Raw genomic sequence first — 22,568 nt, 5'->3', positions numbered from 1 at the left:
TGGCTGTAATAATGTTCCGCCCAAGCTGAGTGACACGCAGCCTGGTACCATTACACAGTCTAGGGGCATCGAGATTACGCATGAGCATCACCGGAACACCTACTTTTAGTTTTAATTTATGAGAAGGCACCCCAGATAATTCCAATGAATTTAAAAACTCCACAGGATATGAGGCAACAAATTGTACATCATCCCTCGGGAATTCCTCATTTTCGGGGATTCATTATCGTATCATTTAGCTTCTAAAGGACCATGAGTCAAATTGGGCTCATTGTCCAACAGAGTTATAGCATATGTCGTTGTGAAGGTTTTTGTTTGTACTAAAATTGTTACTATGGGCACTACCTTCAATTCCATGGCAAAAAAAAGATATGCACCTAAATAGGTTTTGTAGAAAAAGACAATTGTTAAAAGTCGTAGTGCGCTTGGTTATACATGACATAAAACCTAATTCGCAGGATTTGATTATGCTAGGATTATGGGACCACCTTCATCACCAGGCCAGGGTCTGATGATGGAAACCCTGAGAAATCGAGGGCAACTTTCGAAAATTGTAGGCATGCATAGGTTAAAAACTTGACAATGAGGTGTACGTCTGATAACACTATGCAACAGTGAAGGTTTGGAGCTGACCTGATGATGGAGACCGGAGAAGGTCGAGGGAACTCGACAACTGAATATGTAAACTACCTCGTGTTTGGGCTTATATTATTTGTATTGATGAGAACTTTCCACAAATGCGGATAGTGACAACTATGCTTGTCACTTGGCAAAAAGTTTTTTTATAAATGGAAGAATACAGTCAAGAGATGTTCGGGCACGTGCATATTACGTATACATTCTGGTTAACAGAAACGAAATGGGTCGAGATGCCATCGCTCAGTATTACTGCTCGTATCTAACAGGTAGACGCACAGTAGGAAGTTGTGCTCATATCATTTCAATAATATGATATCTAGGGTTAGGCAGGCACACACAATTTAATCCACCGGCAGGATATTTAGACGACATTATTATTGATATTGATTGAAATGTTATATAACAAAAATAATTTTAACTGTTAGCAGCTGTTTTATTTTTTATGTATACATTAAACCTGGACTTAAAACTAGTTAAAGGTGTTCAATAACAAAACCTACAATACCATAACAGCACTACTTTTTGCAGAATATTAGTTTATTTATGGTCGGAGAAAAATATTTATAGCAAAATAACCCCATGGATTCTTCGCAAAAATGAGTTTAAATCTTTATGTTTAGTGCTTTACAAGTATATTCAAAGTGGTCTCATCTCTGTTGGTGGGTGAGCCCAGGCTTCATATATTTTTGCCCATGGTCCTTTACACGTTTATATTCGTTTGCAATATATTACCTTGTTTTAAACGACACACAGCGCCATCTACAATCCATCCATCAAGCAAACAATATTTTTGTTTTCCCTCGGGAATATCTATTTTTTTCGGGATAAAAAGTACCCTATTATTTAATCCGGTCTTCTAACTTTACGTCTGCAAAATTTCAAAGCAATCGGTTCAGTAGTTACGGCGTGAAAGCGGAACAAACAAACAAACAAACAAACTCACTTTCCCATTTATAATATTAGTAAGGATAGTAAGGATTCGAGCGTGTTATCTATAATTTACGGTAAGCGTAAATAATCTTTAACTATTAATCATTCATAAGTATACCTATTTCGTATTAATCCGCATAACAGCAGCCCGTGGCTAACGTAAATTACTGGCTGTTTTACCGCGGTTTCTGCCGCATCGAGAGGGTATTTCTTGCTCGGATAAAATAAGGGAGTACAACGCCATCTATCGACAAACTGAATAAACTTAATTTTTATGGTTAATATCAGGAACTCCTCTTTCTATAAGGGTAATGTTTCCATTATTAAATAGTTGGTTTACAGAAGCATTCTACAAGCTTATTTTTATCTAATTATGTCTGAAAACGTGCTCAAAACCTCCCAACTGCACGTTACCACATTTGCTCAACAGATGGCGTTGCTCCGAGTTGTGCGAAACCTACATCGCGGTATGGTTACGTTACAAGAGTTCAATAGGGCAAACGTGCTTTAACTATATTACCAGTCTAATGCAGAGTCACAATTTAATTATAATCTAGGGGTACAAATATTTTTGAAATAATCCCATGGACACTATGGGGTTATTATTATTACTTATGATTTTAAGCTTCATGCTCTAGTTCGACTCGCACTTGACCGGTTTTAAGGTATCAGTGGACGGAAGGTCCGTGAGTCACTTGCTTATCGAGAAGTTACAGTTTTGGTCTTACTTAAACCACGGAGTGCATTTAGTGCATCATTATTACATGGTCTCTTACCTGATAACTTATTACAATCTAATTCCTCAATACATAGCCCTAACAGAGACTTTTTAACGCCGCCAAAAATCATCAAATGATAAGCAGCGGTTTTTAGTCAGACTCTTACTGACTAAAAACCGTTGTGTTTCGTCGCAGGCCTTTAATGTACCAGGGTCACGGTAACTCTTTCGAACAATCCCGCAGCCCAGGCAGGCCTCGGCCCCCTGGTCCCGCTGGGGTTGTTATTTACTCTTTATCCGTACCCAAAAGGAGGAAACGGGACCCTTTTACTAAGAATCCGCTGTCCGGGTTGTCTACATTACATGCTGTATTTCATGCGGGGCCGTCTTAACCTATGGTGCAGGGTGTGCGAATAACCCGGGTGCCTCGATATCAGGGGCGCCGCGGGACGCCCCACCTCCAGGAAATTTCGAAGAAATTACACCCGTTCGATAAGGAAATTCCACATTGTATCATGATACTGACAAAAAAGTCGTCTTCGCTTTGTTGGATTGATCATTTTGATTATCCAACTAAAAGAAAGAATTCTAGCTCGCTACGCTCGCGATTAAATGACCATGTCTGTACTGTATTTCTGATTGTTTATTTATTTTTATTGACGCACCGACTCAACGAACACAAATGGCACTCGCTCTAATCACGGTTCCTTTTTATTTGTACGTAATTCCCAGTCTGATTTGTGAGTCTTCAAACAAATGATTTAAAAAAGTTCGCGCTCGCTGCGCTCGCGGCTACTTGTTGCTTTACAATGTACTTGATCAGGCGCTTTTGTGTCGTAGGCTCAAAAAAATTAAAAACAAAACAGTTTGCGCTTCCGACGGCTTGTTACTTTACAGCGCTTTTTCAAACTAATGAACTTTTTGTGTCCCAAAATTAAAAAATTTGCGCGCTCGCTTCGCTCGCGCTTATTTTTACAATTATTGCGTTGTCCTGTCTCGACTTTCATAACTTAAATCTGGCCAACAGTTTGAGCCTACAATGACTTGGAAACATTTTTTTAAGTCCTTTACCGACCAAAAAAGTGACTTTCGTTCGAACGTTCTTATTTATATTCCTTGTAATGTACTTCGATCAATATGTACTACTCAAAATCTTTCAATAGATAGGTACATAGGTGGCGCTTGGGTGATGATTGCACCCAGGCGCTGAATGAGCTAGAGACGGTCCTGATCTCATGAACCCTTACCAATAGTAAGACAATTGAAGTTTTCACAGAAAATGTTTTACTGTTGCTGCAATAAAAAACGTACGCGCCCTTCTCTGCGTACACAATACGTTTAGTCTTCAACCTGAAAAATTCTCGCGCTTGCTATGATCGCGCTTTCTTGTATTTGTGCTGTATATTTGTTATACAGCAAGAAAGCGTTTTCATCTACTTTTAGTCCTCGAACCAAATAAAAATTTTCGCGCTCGCTTCTCTCGCGCTTTTTTCAATTTCGGTTCTGTGATTATGTCCAAGAAATCGCGTTCGCTCAGCTCGGACCATTTTTTACATAAAAACACTTTTTAACCTTAGTCCTCGACCTGAACAAAAATTTCGCGCTCGCTTCGCTCGCGCTTTTCTGTTTGGCACGTGTGTGTAGTATGTGTAGTATAAATGCGAGAAATTGCGCTCACTCTGCTCGGCCATTTTCTACATAAAAACACTTTTCTTAACATTCGTAAAAATTTCGAGCTCGCTACGATCGCGCTTATTGTATTTATACTACTACTTTTAATATTAAAAGAAGTATACGCTACAATATAATATTTTTTTGTGACTTGACCACGACTGTGGTGACCCCCCCCTGGCGCCGAAGCTGGATCCGCCCTTGACAGTATTCTACTTGTGTAGTGTAGCCCTTTCATTTGATAACCATATTGAGGGGGTTGTGGAAAAATATGTAATCCGCCATTTTGTGCCGGCGGCCATATTGGATTTACAATGTTATTGATATTACTATATTGAATTGTCATCGGAATTAAAGGTGTATACAAAATTTCAGATTAATCTGTTGACAGGAAGAGGGTGAAATTTGAATTACTGACCCAAGAATAAATAATAAAAAATAAAACAAACGGGCTGAGCTAAATAAAACCGTTTAATAAACTTTTTTTTTGTGTTTTTAAAATGAAGTAGTTATTTTCTGATAAAACAATGACTTTTCTCATGTAAGTGTCTAAGTAGAAAATTGGCACGAATTCGTGTATCATCATTTCATTTCTGCACTTAAAGGTACAAGTTGGCAGCCGACCGCAGGCGACAACTGCAGACGACGTGTCGCGACGACACACTGGTTTCTTTGTATTTCTATGAAATTCCCTCCGTAGTTGAATGAAGCGACGACATGTCGTCTGCAGTTGTCGCCTGCGGTCGGCTGCCAACTTGTACCTTAATGATATTAAATAAAAATCTTTATTCGCAGAGACTTGGTTAATTGTACAATATTATAAAACGAAAAAGTTTGTTTGAATGTTTCAATATTAAGAACTAAAGATATGATACGATTTGAAAAATGTCATCAGTGTTAAATAGTTAATATACCGATGACTTATTTAGGCTTATATTTATCTGATTATGTCCGAAAACCAGCATAAAACCTCCCAACTGCACGTTACCACATTTGCTCAACAGATGGCGTTGCTCCGAGTTGTGCGAAACCTACATCGCGGTATGGTTACGTTACAAGAGTTCAATAGGGCAAACTTATAGTAAATGTGTTTTATGCCTTAAAATGTAATATTCAGTCGATTTAATTGTACTTACTTAATTGGTTTATATCTAATGACAACAAGTATTTTTGAAATAACCCCATGTGGTTCTTCTTTTATATGGGGTATTATTATTACTTAAAAGCGCTATTGACTAAATTCATAAGTCTTAACTTAGTCAAGTCAGATAGCATTCACCCATATACAAGAAGAGAAGGCAACGTGTATTTTATGAAACTCCGAAACGGTTGATAGCAACCAGAGATGTGAAAAATATAGAATGGAAGAATAAAACATGCTGCGCCGACCCTGAAGAGGAGCCTAGGCTAAAAATTATTGGAAACTAGGCAAGTAATTAATGCTTATTGGAAAAAAGAAGTATGTAAGTTGAAAAAAAGACCACAGTTTTATTCATTTATTTATTTCAAAGACTTATAACCAGTGGTTATTTACTTTATGATTAATTTGCAGGTTTTTTACCATCTCCTGGAGCATACCAGGGTTCACGGCAAACTCCATCTACACTCATCTCCTGACCAGGAGGGCAGTTGGAGGGAACTATCACAGTATTCGGGTCAGCGATGCGCCCGACCACGACAGGATTCTGAATATTCGCTGTCAACAATAACACTATATTAAAACTCATTAAAGCTCGTGAGGCGGGTATAGGCCGCGGCCTATACCCTCCTCCTCCGAGCCTTTTCCCAACTATGTTGGGGTCGGCTTCCAGTCTAACCAGATGCAGATGAGAACCAGTGCTTTACAAGAAGCGACTGCCTATCTTACCTCCTCAACCTAGTTACCCGGGCAACCTGATACCCCTTGGTTAGACTGATGTCAGGCTTACTGGCTTCTGACTACCCGTTACGACTGCCAAGGATGTTCAATGACAGGCCGCGGCCTATACGGCCTATTCATAAATACAGGACTGGGCGTGCCGTAAATATAGGCCGTATATACTATATAGGCGATGATGAGTTCCTGGGGTTAGCGGGTTTAAGAAATCAAACAGGGGCCCGATTCTCCTAATTTTACTTAAGCGACATACGATTCACGTTCGACTCGGTCCGACTGAGATCCAATCCCGACTCGATTACGCTTGAAGCGTATGTGGCATTCCGCTATTTTTTCTTTGAAATAAACGTTTTTATCCTTTTCTGTCATTCATTAATGAATCATTTTGTGTGCAAATGATTTACGATTGCAAAATGATTGTAGAGCAAACTAAACTACCGTATGAACCAAAATCACCAAAATAGCAGACCAATCGCAAACCAATCGAATGTCACTGGAATACGATTGGTCTTTTATTAGTAGCAGAATGCCCGATAAGGTTAAAACTGCTATTGCGATCATATTGCGATTCAATTTCTATTCGATTTGACAATATTAACTTAGGAGAATCGAGCCCCAGAACGACAGCTTTATAATCTTAAATATACTTACGGATTGGACGGGGCCCTGCAGCCACAGAAGCCACGAGCGCCGCTAGAGCGAGTAGTACAACTTGTAAGAACTTCATGTTGAATGAATTCAGTAAGAATATGATTTTATAACTAAAATCATTGTTTTTATACTAGTTTTAGTAGGTATATTATATAGTTATGGTATGATATGGAATCGTTATGTTGCTTTAAAAGTCTAAAATACATGGTACGGGCAAATAACAATAACCAATTGTCAACCACGTTGCTGTTCTCATATAAGGAGATCAGCCGGCTGCGCAGGACATATTATAGTGCACACACATTTGCTTGGACACAGGTGCATTCACTATTCCTTCACTTTCATAGCGCGATGGGACGACAATCCGACACCACCGGAGAGAGATCACAAGAAGGACCGACTTACGTGCTCTCTATAAAGTATATATAGTCTTTGATGCTTTCCAATGCACGGGCGTATTAATCACCAACTACCAGACTACGGCTGCTTTGTCAAAATTTCAGAAAATCCACTATATTTTTCTGCACACATGGTCAATCTTAGATTTTCCCTAAACTTACTTTTACCTTTTTGATCTGGTAGCTAATTCTAATCTGGTAATTATGAAAATTAATTATTAACAGTTCATTTAAGCCGTAAATAATTATTTGTATTGAGCGTGTTATTTATTGTTTAAAGGCACAGCGTAAATAATCAAATTTAGTTATCAATTCTTAAATACCTAGGTATACCTAATTCTTATTTAAATGCATAAAACGGGCCCGTGACTAATATGTATAAATGACTAGCAGTTCTCCCGCGGTTTCTGCCGCGTCGTGAGGGTATATCTTTCCTGTACCCGGATTAAATAAGGGAGCACAACGCCATCTGTCGTCAAACTAAATAAACTTTATTTTGATGGTTAATCTCAGGAACTAATCTTCCGATAAGTAAAATGTTTCATTATTTAATAGTTTGCAGCGGTATTCTGCAAGTTTATTTTTATCTAATTATGTTTGAAAACAAGGATGAAACTTCCCAACTGCACGTTACCACATTTGCTCAACAGATGGCGTTGCTCCGAGTTGTGCGAAACCTACATCGCGGTATGGTTACGTTACAAGAGTTCAATAGGGCTAACTTAGTAAATGGGTAATGGTACGACACTCTAGTAACACTCACAACTTGTTATTATCATATGCTTGTTAGAAATTTTTGTAATAACCCCTTACATGCTATGGGGTTATAATAATCAGAACATACTTAAGGCATAAAGACAGATTAAAACCAACTGTTACTGTTACAGCCTTTTTATCGTCCCACTGCTGGGCTGCGGCCTCCTCTCACACGGAGAAGGAGTGAGTATTAATCACCACGCTTGCTCAATGCGGGTAAGTGATTTCGGATTTTATAGTCCAGGTTTAAAACAGGCATAGAAACAGATTAAATTTACCTACATCCGGACTTAAAATACACTCTTTCGGTCCATTAGTAAGCTCCATCAAAGTCTATGACAATCTACCAAACAATATATAAGGTGAACCTAAAACTACAATATTTATAAAGAAATTAAAGCAATTCCTCAGTGCCAAATATTATTATACTTACAATAAAAAAATACATGGAATCCATTAAAAAATTAAATACCTAAATATATAAATAAATGCTGAAAAAATAAAAAGTATACCTATAAAAAGTGTACAACCAACTTCTTTAAGTTGTACCCTAGCTAGAGGGACCCTCTATTATATTATTTCTAATTATAGCTAGGTATCTATATTGTTTCTAAACTATAAAATATACCACCTGTACAACATTTGGAATGCTTCTAAAAAATTGAGTATTGAGTATTGAAATTAACCTTTTTTTTCCGACGTCAAAAATCATCAAATGACCCCTCCCGCTGTGGGTTAGCAGCGGTGAGGGAGTGTCAGACTCTTACTGACTAAAAACCGCCGTGTTCCGTCATAGGCCTTTTATGTACCAGGGCCGCGGTAACTCTTTCGAACAACCCGCAGCCCATTGAAATTAATCTTAAAGAATACCCTTATAACGTGAGTCGGACTTTCGCACCCAAGTTCCGTACGCACATACTTGGCATATCATTCTCTATAATATGGCCAAAAATCAGTACATTGTTAGGAGCCAACAAAATAATAAAAAATATTTATTTTATCGGATGAACCGATTATGTTCATTTTCACCCGATTATGTCTGAAAACGAGCATAAAACCAAAATATTATATATATGTGTATGTATAATAAGTCTATGTACGTTTATATATTTTCGATTTCTCTTATATACATATTTAGTGCACCTGCCATGAAAGGATCATGCCCATATTAGTATGGAGTCAAAAGTCAGCAACGCCATGCAATGCCCAAATTCCAGTTCTATGTCATACGATAGCTTTATAGCCATATTTGTAAGATATCTAGATTAAATATTATATAAAGCACCGATTCAAAAGATATTGGACATTAAACATGATAAATTACCACTGGTTTTTTATACCTTTTATCGTTTATAGACAGCATTGCTATTAGTTTTTCACTAGGAACTTCATGATCATCATGAATCCATGATTTTTTTATTTTTTAACCGGTGCTTTTTAAGACTTCTAATTATCATCATAATTCTAGTTTTTATTTAATAGGGCTATCTTGTAATATACTTTCTCTGGGCGTTACTGGGGCACAGATGGGCATGGTCCTTTCTCCTCCACCTAAAGGTTGACTGGTAGAGAACGCCTAAGGCGTTAAGTCCGCCTTTGTACATTGTTTTTTTGTAAAATGTGTGCAAAAAGTATAATAAATAAAAATAAATAAATAAAAAAAACCTCCCAACTGCACGTTACCACATTTGCTCAACAGATGGCGTTGCTCCGAGTTGTGCGAAACCTACATCGCGGTATGGTTACGTTACAAGAGTTCAATAAGGCAAACTTGGGTTATTTAATTTACACTTTTCAAAAACTCGCAAAATAAACATTACAATTTTTGTAATAACCCCATGGACACTGTGGGGTTATAATTAAACTTAAAATTATTTGCTTGTTTAGGTGCCAATAACTGGGTCTTGATTCTGCAAATTAAATAACGTGTTAATTGTATTTCAATTGATTCTCAGTGGCAGTTATATCAGGCCTCTGTCACTCGACGTACTTGCGCGCGATAGATGCCTACCGCTCGCTGGGTTACCGGTAGCCCCACGCGGCACAGGGGTTTCGACAGCCGCTCGTGACGTTTTATGTTTATTATTTTTATTTATGAACATGACGACCTCTGGCCAGTTATGTGCTGTGCTTGGTTGCAGATCAAGTAAAATAAAAAATATAAAGCTTTCGTTTTTCCGTTTACCTAGAGATGTAAACAAGTCAGTTATTGTTTATTTTTTATTTGGTTTTTAAAATTATCTAATAAACTGAAGAACTATTTTGATTTGTGTAGGTGTATATGTGACTATTGTAGGAAAATATAAAGGTTCCTATTATATATATGTATGTATAGGCATTTATAAATATTTTATACCTATGTATGAATACTATTTTTAAAGTAAAAATACTTATCTTCTTTGTCATTTTAAAAATAAGCGACTTACTTTAGATACTTAAATTATAGATACTTATACCTTATACTTAGTTATACATGCAATGATTACCGAGTTTTGTAACTAAAAACATTTCGAGTATAAGTAGGTATAGTTCTCGTCCAACTAAATGGTGGCTTGGAACATTGCATATATCGCTGCGCAGAAACCAATTTTGGGTAGGTAAGTAGGTATGTATCAGAGGTCAGCGGTGTTGTGCCAGGGGAATAGGTAAGTATAGAATACTTGCTTGTTCTGTGCTCGAAAAGTAGTTGGGCACCTCCATTGATTTGGGAAGTTAGTTACAAATAAGCGTAACTTTGTTTCCCTATTTAATTGTAAGAGGCAACCCTACGCTCGCTGTCGGCACGGTCGCGGTCACTGAACTGTGCGCTATCGCATTGAAATAACAATCGAGCGCTGGAGCTTTTAAGGTTCATTTTCTAACGCAGCTATGAATTTGTAGGTAGTTTGGGAACTTGTAGGTGCTTATAATAGTAGGTATGGACTTTTTTGTATGGAGTGATTTATCTGTTACGTAGTAACTATTATATAATCTGTGGTTATATCCTTAGCGGGCATTCTGCTATCAATATAAGACCATTCATATTCCATTAGTTTGCCATGTGAAAGGTGAAGGAAAACATCTCGAGGAAACCAGGAGTATAAAGTGTTTGACCAGCAACCCGCATCTCTCGCACGTGGTGATTAACGCTCAATCCTTCTCCGTGTGAGAGGAGGCCGCAGCACACACATATCACGATACAAAGTCTGATGATGAGGGCAGATTCTGAATCCCGAGCAAGCGCAGGATTCTGTTTGAGTCAAGAGTTGACGAGGTCAGGTAGGCAGTCGCTCCTTGTGGCACACTGGTACTCAGCTGCACCCGGTTAGACTATAAGCCGATCCTAACATAGTTGGGAAATGGCTCGGGAGATGATGATGATGATATTTTGTTGTTAGAAAACTTGTAAATTCAAATATCAATGTTAAATACAGAAACACCTAACAGTCGAACTTTATAAACGGTTTTGTAGGGTAAATACTTAACGGCTGCGTGATTGTTCGCGCGAGTTACCGCGGCCCTGGTACATAAAAGGCCTACGATGGAACACGACGGTTTTTAGTCAGTAAGAGTCTGACACTCCCTCACCGCTGCTAACCTACAGCGGGAGGGGTCATTTGATGATTTTTGGCGTCGTTAAAAAAATACTTAACTGTATGAACCAATATAATATAACGAATGAATATCCACCAGATTCCGGTGCAAGGGAGCACAACGCCATCTATCGACAAACAAAATAAACTTTATTTTCACCGTTAATATCAGAAACAGTTCGAGTGATACGGAAAATGATTTCAGTATTAAATAGCTAATTTACCGATTAATTCTGTATGCTTATTTTTAAGTGATTATGTCTGAAAACAAGCATAAAACTTCCCAACTGCACGTTACTACATTTGCTCAACAGATGGCGTTGCTCCGAGTTGTGCGAAACCTACATCGCGGTATGGTTACGTTACAAGAGTTCAATAGGGCAAACTAAGTAAAAGGGTTAATAATTGTTACATTTAGCAGACATGCTTAATTAGCAAATTTTTGTAATAACCCCATGGACTCTATGGGGTTATAATCATCTGAAATTAACCTAAGAATACAATGTGAGTCGTACTTTCGCACCAAAATTCCGTAAAATTACATCTGTAAAATGATAAATAAATTCACATAGGTATGTAGTATGGGACCTAAGTCGTGGTGGCCTAGTGGGTAAAGAACCAACCTCTCGAGTATGAGGGCGCGGGTTTGATTCCAGGTCAGGCAAGTACCAATACAACTTTTCTAAGTTTGTATGTACTTTCTAAGTATACTTTAGACACCAATGACTGTGTTTCCAACGGCTGTCATTGAACATCCTTGACAGTCGTTACGGGTAATCAGAAGCCAGTAAGTATGACACCAGTCTAACCAAGGGGTATCGGGTTGCCCGGATAACTGCGTTGAGGAGGTCAGATAGGCAGTCGCTTCTTGTAAAGCTTTGGTACTCAGCTGAATCCGGTTAGACTGGAAGCCGACCCCAACATAGTAGTAAAAAAGGTTCGGATTATGATGTTGTTTGGGATCTCCCTAAAATATTTATATTATTTTAGTTTTCAGTATTTGTTGTTATAGCGGTAACAGAAATACTTCATCTGTGAAAATGTCAACTGTGTAACTATCACGGTGTAAGTATGAGATACGACGGACAGCGAAGTCTTAATAATATTGCTAAGTAACCCATAAAAAGAAAATCATGTAAGTAATTATTATTTATTTATTTCATTTTGGATATTACATGATCACAACACAATAATAATTTGTTTCACCAAAATCTGCCTGAAAAGGCGTTTGAATATATAAAAAAGTAAGCGTAGGTACTTAATAATATAAATATAAAAAAATTACTATTACGTGCAGTAGAATAATAATGAAGATAAAAAAGAAAATCTACTTAAAATAATATCACAAATATAAATAACTAGATCATACAACAGAATTACAATGGAAAGTAAAAAATATATCGGGTGTGTACGTTAATATATGTCGATTAACACAAAGAAAAAAAATACGTAAAAAAAAATTATTTTTCAAACAAAGTAAATAGAATAAAAATGTGCGAGAATTAGAACACCATATAAGAGTCAGTCATTACCATAGATATAATATTACTAAACAAGATTGCGCACGCTCAAAATATATATTTACGAAAATAAACTCTATACAAACGCAATAAGGTACTAAATTGGTTGCATAATACACAGAGGCAAATCCGAGCCGAGAGGGATAGTTCGAACGGAGGCTGTTTGTCTCTTTCTAACACCTTGCCAGCATAAAAAAATGTTGTGATCAAAAGTTTTGTCTTCCCAAAAAACAATGGACTCACATAAAATTTGTATCTTATTTTAACAATTGTAAGTCAACAAATTAATAACAATCGCATTAATTTATTCGTATTTATTATTAAAACATAAACAACATAAATTTTTATTTTGCTTTTTTTATTTTCTAGCGGTAACCCTGAACATTCTTGGCGCGTAATCAGCATTAAAAATTTTGTTTATATTTTTTGTATTAAATCAATTTAAACTACTTAAATGGTGAAAAAGTGTTGCGTTTATACTTGTAAAAGTGGATCCTATGGTGGTTGCAATATATCGTTCCACAGGTTAGCTAATAATAACATTTTCGTAAACCAAACAACTAGGGTGCCCATGAATTCTTGTAATGAGTGAAAATATGGGTGATGGATTTTAAAACTGTTGTACTATTGTTATAGCTTCCCAAAAAATGAAGAAAGGCGACATAAATGGCTCAGCAGTCTATATATGAAGTAGAAATACAAAAAAAAACAGTCTTCACTTCGAATCTTCCTGCTTTTATACTGCTAATTCCCGCTAATTATTAAAAGCCTTTATAAGTCCTTAAGGTCACAAACGTGCGTAAGTTAAAACTTCAATACCAATCTGCGTTTAATAATCTTAGCAAATTCGGATTTGTCTCACATAGCTTAATCTCATAGTCACCCTATTAGAAAGGGACAGACAGCCTCTGTACTAACTGTTTCACTCGGCTCGTTTTTTGGGTTTATATGCGCAGTCCTGTTTACTAATATTATGTCTATGGTCATTACAAACAACGGAAATTCTCTCTAGAAAACTGAAGCTGTCAACTGGTCAAAACATTCGATACTCCTAACTTTATCTCTGCTTTACTCATGATCTCAGATCAAAGAAATAAGTAGCACATGATGTTGTAAATTATGAAAACGAAAAATGACTCCTATGGCTAAACCACTGAATGGATTAGGTTGTTTTTTTTTTACAATTCGCCATAGGATATCATAAAGTGCCTATATGTGATAGGATTTAATATGATTAGGTACGACACGGGTACACATATCGCTTGGTATGTTAAATTAAACCACAGTTAAAATTAAACGACAACTAAGATCTGCCATATTAACTAACTGGGGCCCGATTCTCCTAATTTTACTTAAGCGACATACGATTCACATTCGACTGAGATCCAATCCCGCCTCAATTACGATTGAAGCGTATGTGGCATTCCGCTATTTTTTCTTTGAAATAAACGTTTTTATCCTTTTCTGTCATTCAATAATGAATCATTGTGTTTGCAAATGATTTATGATTGCAATATGATTGTAGAGCAAACCACCGTATAGGTAGACCAAAATCAACAAAATAGCAGACCAATCGCACACCAATGAAATGTCAATCGAATACGATTGGTCTTTTATTAGTAGCAGAATGCCCGATATGGTTAAAACTGCTAATGCGATCATATTGCGATTCAATTTCTATTCGATTTTGACATTATTAACTCGGGAGGATCGGGTCCCTGGCCGTTACTATTCAAATGTACGTCTAACCCAGGCTTAACCGATTTCTCCTAAACTTGTTTAAAAACATTAGTTAAAACAAACTTTTTATTATTTTTCAGCGGTAAAGCTTTTTCTAATCTTTCAGTAAACCAAAAATCATCCCATTTTAAGTATGTATTCATTTTCATATGTAGTTTCAGTTGGTCAGATAATTTTTCATGTTTTGTTATATCGTGGAGTAAAATTAATATCACTCGAGTCTTTCCTTCTTTTAGGGCTAAATTATGGGCAGCCCTAAACTCCATATTAGCATAGTCAGACTCTAAAAAATTGTCAGAAAGCAGAATTATTGTTCTCCTAGAATTTTCTACGGAACGATTTATTTGATCCGGTATGAAATCACCGACAGCCCAATCCCTATAGTGGACGCAAGTTTTCAAACCAAAATCATTTTCCAATTTTGGTAGCAATTTGGTTACAAATTCCCTATCTTTGTGAGCATAGGAAATGAACACATCGAATTCCTTATTTTTGTCCACTCGATCGTCGACGAAACAGCTAGGAAATAAGCCTTTTTCAATAAGAAAAACTAATATAGTTCGAGAAAATCTGTATAATATTATGATGGCTAAGAAAATAGCCAGGGCAAAAAATGTGGCGATGGCTATAACGGCTGCTCTCTTAGAGCTACAGAGAGAGTTGATATCTTTTAGTAGTAATTCATCCCCATTTTCACACGTAATTCTGTCTAAATCTTTGATATTTGAACTTTGTTTAAAAAGTAAAATTTCTTCTGTATTTGAACATTCGCATTTAAAACGATTATTTGATAGATTACTTGTATTGGATTTTGACAAAATATTTTTGGAAAAATCAATTCTTTTAAACAATTTTGAAGGTTCAGTGTCAATTTCTGTGAAATTAAAATCTGACATATTAACTATTACCATCATATCATCATCATCATCCAAACTTAAAGAAATAAATTTAGCACCAAAAGCTAAAGGATTAGGGAAAGAGCTAGGTTCAGACGTACATTTGAAGAACAAATCTTCTTTTCCTGGTCTCATTTCACATACAGAACAATTTTGCAAACAAGCTTCGACTGGCAAGTCACAATTTAAGTCGAATGGTGATACGTTTACGAACAAATCACCATTTAGTCTCTGCGGTGATTCGCATTTGGCGTTTCCTAGTACAAATTTAGGTTCTGCGATTATATGTTTATATCCTTTTAGTCTTAAAGCTAGGTTATACATACGACAATCGCACATAAGTGGGTTGTTGTCGAGCAAAATTGAGCTTGTTGGTGTTTTTAATAAGTCAAATGATGAATAAATGTAGTCATCCGGTGATGTAGCATTGTCTAATATAATGCTAGTAATATTGTTGTGCCGGAGATCAACGGTGACTTTGTTGCTTAAAAACTGGAAATCTAATCGCTGAAAACATATGAATGAATGAAAAGTTATTATATTCAAAAATATATGTACAAGGCTTACTTCTGGGACCCGATTCTCCTAATTTTACTTAAGCGCCATTCGATTCACGTTCGACTGCGATCCAATCCCGACTCGATTACGATTGAAGCGTATGTGGCATTCCGCTATTTTTTCTTTGAAATAAACGTTTTTATCCTATTTTGTCATTCAATAATGAATTATTTTGTCTGCAAATGATTTACGATTACAATATGATTGTAGAGCAAACTACCGTATAGACCAAAATCACCAAAATAGCTGACCAATCGCAAACCAATCGAATGTCGTTGGAATACGATTGGTCTTATATTAGTAACAGAATGCCCGATATGGTTAAAATTGATTTCTATTCGATTTTGACATTATTAACTAAGGAGAATCGGGCCCCTGTGCTAAATAATGATTCTATAAGACTTCACTCAAACTTCGCATCTGAATCCGCCGTGAGTTACTACACTAGCGCTACTCTTGCGAGCGTGTTTGCAAGTTGAACTAAATTAAACTCGAGATTTTGACAGATAGAGTATAAGATGACTTTTAGAACGTTTTGAACCGAATGCGAAGTGAGAGTGAATAGCGAAGTGAAATGCGAGTTGCTGTCTGAATTTTATAGAATCGACATACTGAAACCGATTTGAAAAATTCTTCCATTGTTGGAAAGCTACACTCTTCCCGAGTAACATAGGCTATATTTTATCCGGTTACGGGAAGTAGCTAGTCTTACTAAAACTATAAAGGCAAAAGTTTGCTAGTATGTGTGTTTTTGTCGCTTCTTCACACACAAAACAGCTGAGCCTATTTTGTTAAAACTTTGCATTAATAGGTACATTTTATACATCAGTTTAACACACAGGCTAAGTTTGTAGGTATATTTGTCACTCCTGTCACCAAAGCCTGAACCGATATTAATGAAACTTGGCAGTAATACCTACAGCTTATAAGATATCATGTCATCAGTTTAATATATAGGCTACTTTAACCAAGTGCAAAAGAAGTAGGTATACATATAACAAAACTGCGCTCACCTGAAGCATTGTAAAATTATTGTACGACAAGTCCAAATTTTCCAATTTCTTTAACTCGAGTAAATTTTCAAAGGGCGACATAACACTCAAGTTGATGGAGTAATGCTCGTTGACCGAGTGCGGGAAAGAGTGTGATGTTAGCTGGTTGGATTTCAGCGATATCGTTTGTAAGTTAATTGCTCCTTGGAATGTGAATTCGCTGATGTGGGTTATATAGTTGTTTTCTATTGATAAGTGGTTTAGTTTCTTGAGGCCGAGGAAAAGGAAGCTGGAACAAAAAAAATATTATTTTAGTAAGTAACTTCATACAAATATTGATAGGTATTGATACAGGTACCTAGTATCTTTAAATTATGTATGAAAAAATTATATGAAATGAGTATGTGTGTGTGTGAACATGTGTATGAGTAGATGTGTGTCATCATCTCATCTGACAAGCCTTGTCCCAACTATGTTGTGGTCGGCTTCCAGTCTAACCGGATACAGCTGAGTACCAGTGTGCCACAAGAAGCTTGTGTCAATGTATAAATATTAGAGATTATTTATTTGCATTCCAAAATAACGTATTTCTGTGTGTGTGTGTGTGTGTGTGTGTGTGTGTGTGTGTGTGTGTGTGTGTGTGTGTGTGTGTGTGTTGTGCGTGTCCACGTGTAAGTAGCGGTTTGCTTGTGTGTCTTAGTGTATTTGTTTATGAGAATGTGTGTTTGTTACATTGTCAAAAACTTCTGAACTGATTTTGATGAACTTTACACCACATAAAAAAATATGTGTACATATACATATGGGTTAGTTGTTTTAGAGAAATTATGTAAGAAGTGGCGTGCACTTGGAGAGGCCTATGTCCAGCAGTGGACTGCTATAGGCTGATGATGATGATGATGATGTAAGAAGTCGGTTGTAACCCTGGTAACTGGGTTCAGGAGGTCAGAAAGACTCCATTTAATGCTAGTAATTAGATAAATAAATTTTCAAATAATATACTCACTCAGGCAAAACTTCCAAATGATTTCTATTCAGATTTAAAAACTCCAAATTTTTCAGCGCCTGAAACACTCCACTATCCAGTTTCTTTATCCTATTGTAACTCAAATCCAATCTTTGCAAAGATGGCACATCTTTGAAGAAAGATAAAGGTATGCTTTCTATTCCACAATCTTCTAATATGAGGTTTTTTAATGAGGGTATATTTGAAAATGAGTGGTTATGTAGTCTTAGGGTAACGGCATTCGATTGAATTGTTATCTGAAATGTAAGAAAAAATATATTAAAAAATATTATACACTAGCCGTTTTCCCGCGGTTTCATCCGCATCCCGTGGGAGCTACCGCCCTCACCGGGATAAAATATAACCTATGTTACTCGTGGATAATATAGCTTTCTAATGGTGAAAGATATTTAAAATCGGTCCAGTAGTCTTGTTTAGTTTCCTCTTTATAATATTAGTATAGATAAAAGAAAAAATATATATAGGTATATATGGATGGCTCGTTAAACTGTAGGTCCCGACTGTCATTGAACATCCTTGGCAGTCGTTACGGGTAGTTAGAAGCCAGTAAGTCTGACACCAGTCTTACCAAGGAGTATTAGGTTGCCCGCGTAACTGGGTTGAGGAGGTCAGATAGGCAGTCGCTCCTTGTGGCACACTGGTACTCAGCTGCATCTGGTTATACTGGAAGCCGACCCCATTGGGAGATGGTCAATTTACTCTCAAAACGGTGGTGTCGGATTGTCGTCGCATCGCGCGCAGAGAGTGAAGGAATAGTGAGTGCACCTGTGTTCAAGCAAATGCTCGTGCACTATAATATGTCCTGCGCAGCTGACTGATCTCCTTATATGAGAACAGCCGCCGTGGCCGATGTATTATTATTATTACTTACATTTTCCAACTTTGTCAGATTCTGGAACAAGCCTGGAGGCAGTTCTACCAGCTGGTTTCTGACCAGTGATATGGTTTTCAGTAAGGGCGCGTGGTTCAATGACCCGGCGGCCATCTTTGCTATGTGGTTAGAGTCTAATGATAGAATTTGTAGGGAGGATAGACCTGTAAAAAGAAAAATATACTATGCATATATTAGTATGCGAAAGTTTGTGAGTTTGTGTGTATAGTTATCGGCACGAATCTTGAGCTCTGACCTTCACCTGCGCAGAAGTAATTTATTGGGTCCCTTTTGTGGTATGAAGTGAGGCGCGGGAGCGGGCTAAAGCGTCATAGCCGTCACTCGGGATTGGTTCTTTGCTAATAAATCACTTCTGCGCAGATGTAGGTCAGAGCTCAAGATTCGTGTCGATAACTATACGTTTCTTACTTCTTCACCCACAAACAGCCGAATGAATTCAGATGCAATTTATAGAAATATAGCAGAATTCGGGTACTACCTAGTACCTAGTCCTCTCAGAAAGTGGATGAAACCGCTGGAGTGAGCTAGTAATATTGTGAAGGTAAAAGTGGGGATCATGTAGGTACAAACCACTGAACGGATTTTGACAAAAAAATTCAATTATGTAGGTTATATTTTAGAATAACATATAATATTCATATACATTCAGATACCATGTATCAAACTTAAACTTCTTATATCTGCGTGCAGGAGTAGTTACAAGCTAAATTGTTATAAATATAACAATCTTACTACAAAAACTTAAACAGCTGTTGAACACTTGTCTTAAATAAACATGGCTGCAAAACGGACCCTATTTCAACATCATAATCTGAAGTTTTTTTGACAAGTGTTCAACAGACGTTTAAAAGTTTTTGGGGTAAGACAGATAAAGTCTCGAAAACACGCACCTCTCAGCGCATTAACCTTAACTTCACTAAAACTATTCCCCCACACACTCAAGGTCTTCAGGCTCCCCAAGCCATTGAAGGCATCATCAGGCAGCTCCTTAATACCAGCCATTGACAACTCAAGAAACACCAGCGGAGTAGAATTGGTGAAATCATTACTATGAAGAGTAAGTAGCGTGTTCGTCATGCGGAAATTTTCTAAGGTTTTCAAGTAGTTGATGACTGTAATTGGTATTTTTCTGTCGGCTCCTGTAAAGATGGGAAAAGTTGGAAGTTAAAAAAATATGAATAAATTATTTTTTAATGATTTTTGAAAGAACGACTACGAAGCCAGTAAGTCTGACACCAGTCTAACCAAGGGTATTGGGTTCTTTCATCTTTTTATCAGCCATTGGTGTCCAAGAAAGTACACTGCACACTAAATAGTCGTGGTGGCCTAGGTAGTAGGTGAAGAACCAACCTCTCAAGTATGAATGCCTGGGTTCGATACCAATGCAACTTTTCTAAGTTTGTATGTACTTTCTAAGTATATCTTGGACACCAATGACTGTGTTCCAATGAGATCAGATAGGCAGTCGCTCCTTGTGGCACACAGGTACTCAGCCGCATCCTGTTAAACTGGAAGCCGACGCCAACATAGTTGGGAAAAGGCTCGGGAGATGATGGATTAGGCACGACAGTCTTCAGTTCTTCATGCCTAAGTAGGGGAGGAAAATTACTCACCATTCGTAATAACCAGATTCTTCACATCCCCCAACTCTTGAACATCTTGAAGCTCCAACGGCTCAGTGGTATCAATGAGCGTCACGTAGCCTATAGAGGGGGTGTTCAGTGCTCGGTTGAGGCACGGCAGTATTGAAGGGGGACAGGTCTTCACGCCAAGAGAGGGCAGAGGCATGGAGTTGCCGAAGTTGATGGTGGGGAGGTCATCGCAGGTGAAATTTGTACCCTGGAAGATAATGGAGTGTAGGATTAGTCTGATGTAGATAAGGATTTTTAAAACATTGATTTAGTTCTAAGTTATTTGAAAAAGTTAGAGATAATTTTATTAGAAATATTTCTAATCAAATTATCAAGTTTTCAAGAAACGAAAATTCCAATAATGTAATTTATTCATTCTCTATTCATGTGAAAAAAAACATTTGGCTTGTTTCACATTAATACAGTTCAGTTGTAGTGTGCCGTACCTATGCATTCGGAAAGATGGGTCACTATAGTCACCAGTGGACACCCCAGGATGGATACCGCAGGCGGGGCCTACCCCGGAAGAGATGGCGTGACGAACTAGACGCCTACTGTCGAGACTGGTGGACTCGGTCGAAAGATCGGGAAGTGTGGAAGCGAGATGGGGAGGCCTTTGCCCAGCAGTGGGACATTATAGGCTAGTAATAATAATAATTTGTCATGTAGTATGTCACTCTGAAGTCGGCCATGAATTGCACTCGACGTCGGAAGTCGAAATATTGCAGACACCTGGTTTAAATAGCCGTAAAATCAAACAGTTAGCCCATTATCAGAAAGAATGATTACATTGTAACTATTTAGGTATGATATACATGTGAATAATTGGCGTTGCCCAGGTAACTGGGTTGAGGGGGTCAGATAGGGCAGTCGCTTCTTGTGGCACACTGATACTCAGCTGCATGCGGTTAGACTGGAAGCCGACCCCAATATAGTTGGGAAAAAGGCCCGGAGGAGGATGATTGGCGTTGTTCGATGAACGGTCCAGCTGTTAATTGAATGACTTTTTTTATTTAGTGCGTGCGTGTGTGTATGTACATATGACTAAATGTAACCTTGCTTAAAATAGTGCATACCAGACAGTCAAAAAGAGCATAGTCATATAACTTCCCCTCGATGATCACAAATGCATCGGCAACAGCGCAGGAGTACTCCAACTCGTCACCAGTGGCGCAGCTGCAGTTTGTGGGGCAGCTGAACGCGAGGGCCGTGGATACGAGCCCCGCTAGCAGTAGTAGCAGCATTGTGTTAACAAATAAAATACAAATTATAAATAATTCTAAACAAGTTTTTTGTTTGTTTCAAGCTCCTAAACCACTGAATAGATTTGAAAAATTCTTGCACTTTTAGGTAGTACTTCGGATATTCAATACCGATTATATACTCGTGTAAGTAATACTAATTAGCGTTAAGTTTGACCGATCGGCGCGGCTCTCCGCGGGTGACTGTCTGTATGTACGTCTGTACTTTACAAATCTCTGCCCCTACACACAGTTCGTAAGTTCTCTTCCCGAGTAACATAGGCTATATTTTATCCCGGCACGGACAGTAGTTACCACGGGACGCGGGTGAAACCACGGGAAACAGATAGTTGTAAACTAGGCTTGTTATTGCAATTCACACAAAATCTATTTACCTACCCTATTTGTCTTGTCATTATATTTAGAAAATTATTTTGAACGAAACATTTATATGACCTTTTTCCCTCAATACAGTGATAAGGAAAACCAAATATAACTACAAAATTTGTAATATGACAGGTATTTGCAAGGAAACACATTGTAATTATAATATTTTGACCTATACTCCATTCGAGTAGACACTTCATTAAAAGATTGATACTTAGGTACTTGATATAACTTTTTATTAAGAAACTTCGTTGAATGAATATTAATAAAAATCTAGGTATATTAATGCAATATTACATTTAGGTACTTAATGAATTGGACTGCGATGACTGTGGGCGTCGCGTTCGCGCTTCGCGTTTCCTTTGACGCGGAACAAAAAACCGTCACACTTGGAAAAGTGACAGCCATTCTGATATCAGGATGGCTGTCACCTTTAGATGCTGAATATCTTCAAAACTACGAAGGAAGCAACT

General features: G+C 37.5%; 1 protein-coding gene and 1 long non-coding RNA gene across 2 annotated transcripts; both read right to left on the bottom strand.

Moving 5' to 3' along the window:
• Positions 1-5,439: 5,439 nt before the first annotated feature.
• LOC126054376 (uncharacterized) lies at positions 5,440-6,599 on the bottom strand. The gene is made up of 2 exons (XR_007510869.2): positions 6,486-6,599; positions 5,440-5,654 (listed from the first exon to the last, which is right to left on the bottom strand). It is a non-coding gene; the product is annotated as an uncharacterized LOC126054376 (long non-coding RNA).
• Positions 6,600-9,522: 2,923 nt separating this feature from the next.
• LOC135119188 (leucine-rich repeat-containing protein 15-like) lies at positions 9,523-21,711 on the bottom strand. The gene is made up of 8 exons (XM_064043164.1): positions 21,575-21,711; positions 20,450-20,703; positions 19,727-19,975; positions 18,816-18,979; positions 17,924-18,180; positions 16,939-17,206; positions 15,380-15,874; positions 9,523-9,549 (listed from the first exon to the last, which is right to left on the bottom strand). The coding sequence occupies exons 1-8, from the start codon at positions 21,709-21,711 to the stop codon at positions 9,523-9,525; spliced, it is 1,851 nt and encodes a 616-aa protein (XP_063899234.1).
• Positions 21,712-22,568: the final 857 nt, after the last annotated feature.

Source organism: Helicoverpa armigera, chromosome 31 (assembly GCF_030705265.1).
Source record: "Helicoverpa armigera isolate CAAS_96S chromosome 31, ASM3070526v1, whole genome shotgun sequence".
Lineage (NCBI taxonomy): Eukaryota > Metazoa > Arthropoda > Insecta > Lepidoptera > Noctuidae > Helicoverpa > Helicoverpa armigera.
This window is presented reverse-complemented; position numbering and strand designations above follow the sequence as displayed.

What these genes read in the sequence shown, in the direction of transcription:
- LOC135119188 (XM_064043164.1), bottom strand. Translation starts at nt 21,711, where the DNA reads ATGCTGCTACTACTGCTAGCGGGGCTCGTATCCACGGCCCTCGCGTTC. An exon ending in TTTGTGATCATCGAGGGGAA is followed by an intron (nt 20,704 to 21,574) that starts GTTATATGACTA and finishes TATCTACATCAG; the next exon opens with ACTAATCCTACACTCCATTA. An exon ending in TAAGGTTAATGCGCTGAGAG is followed by an intron (nt 18,980 to 19,726) that starts GTGCGTGTTTTC and finishes TTCTTTTTACAG; the next exon opens with GTCTATCCTCCCTACAAATT.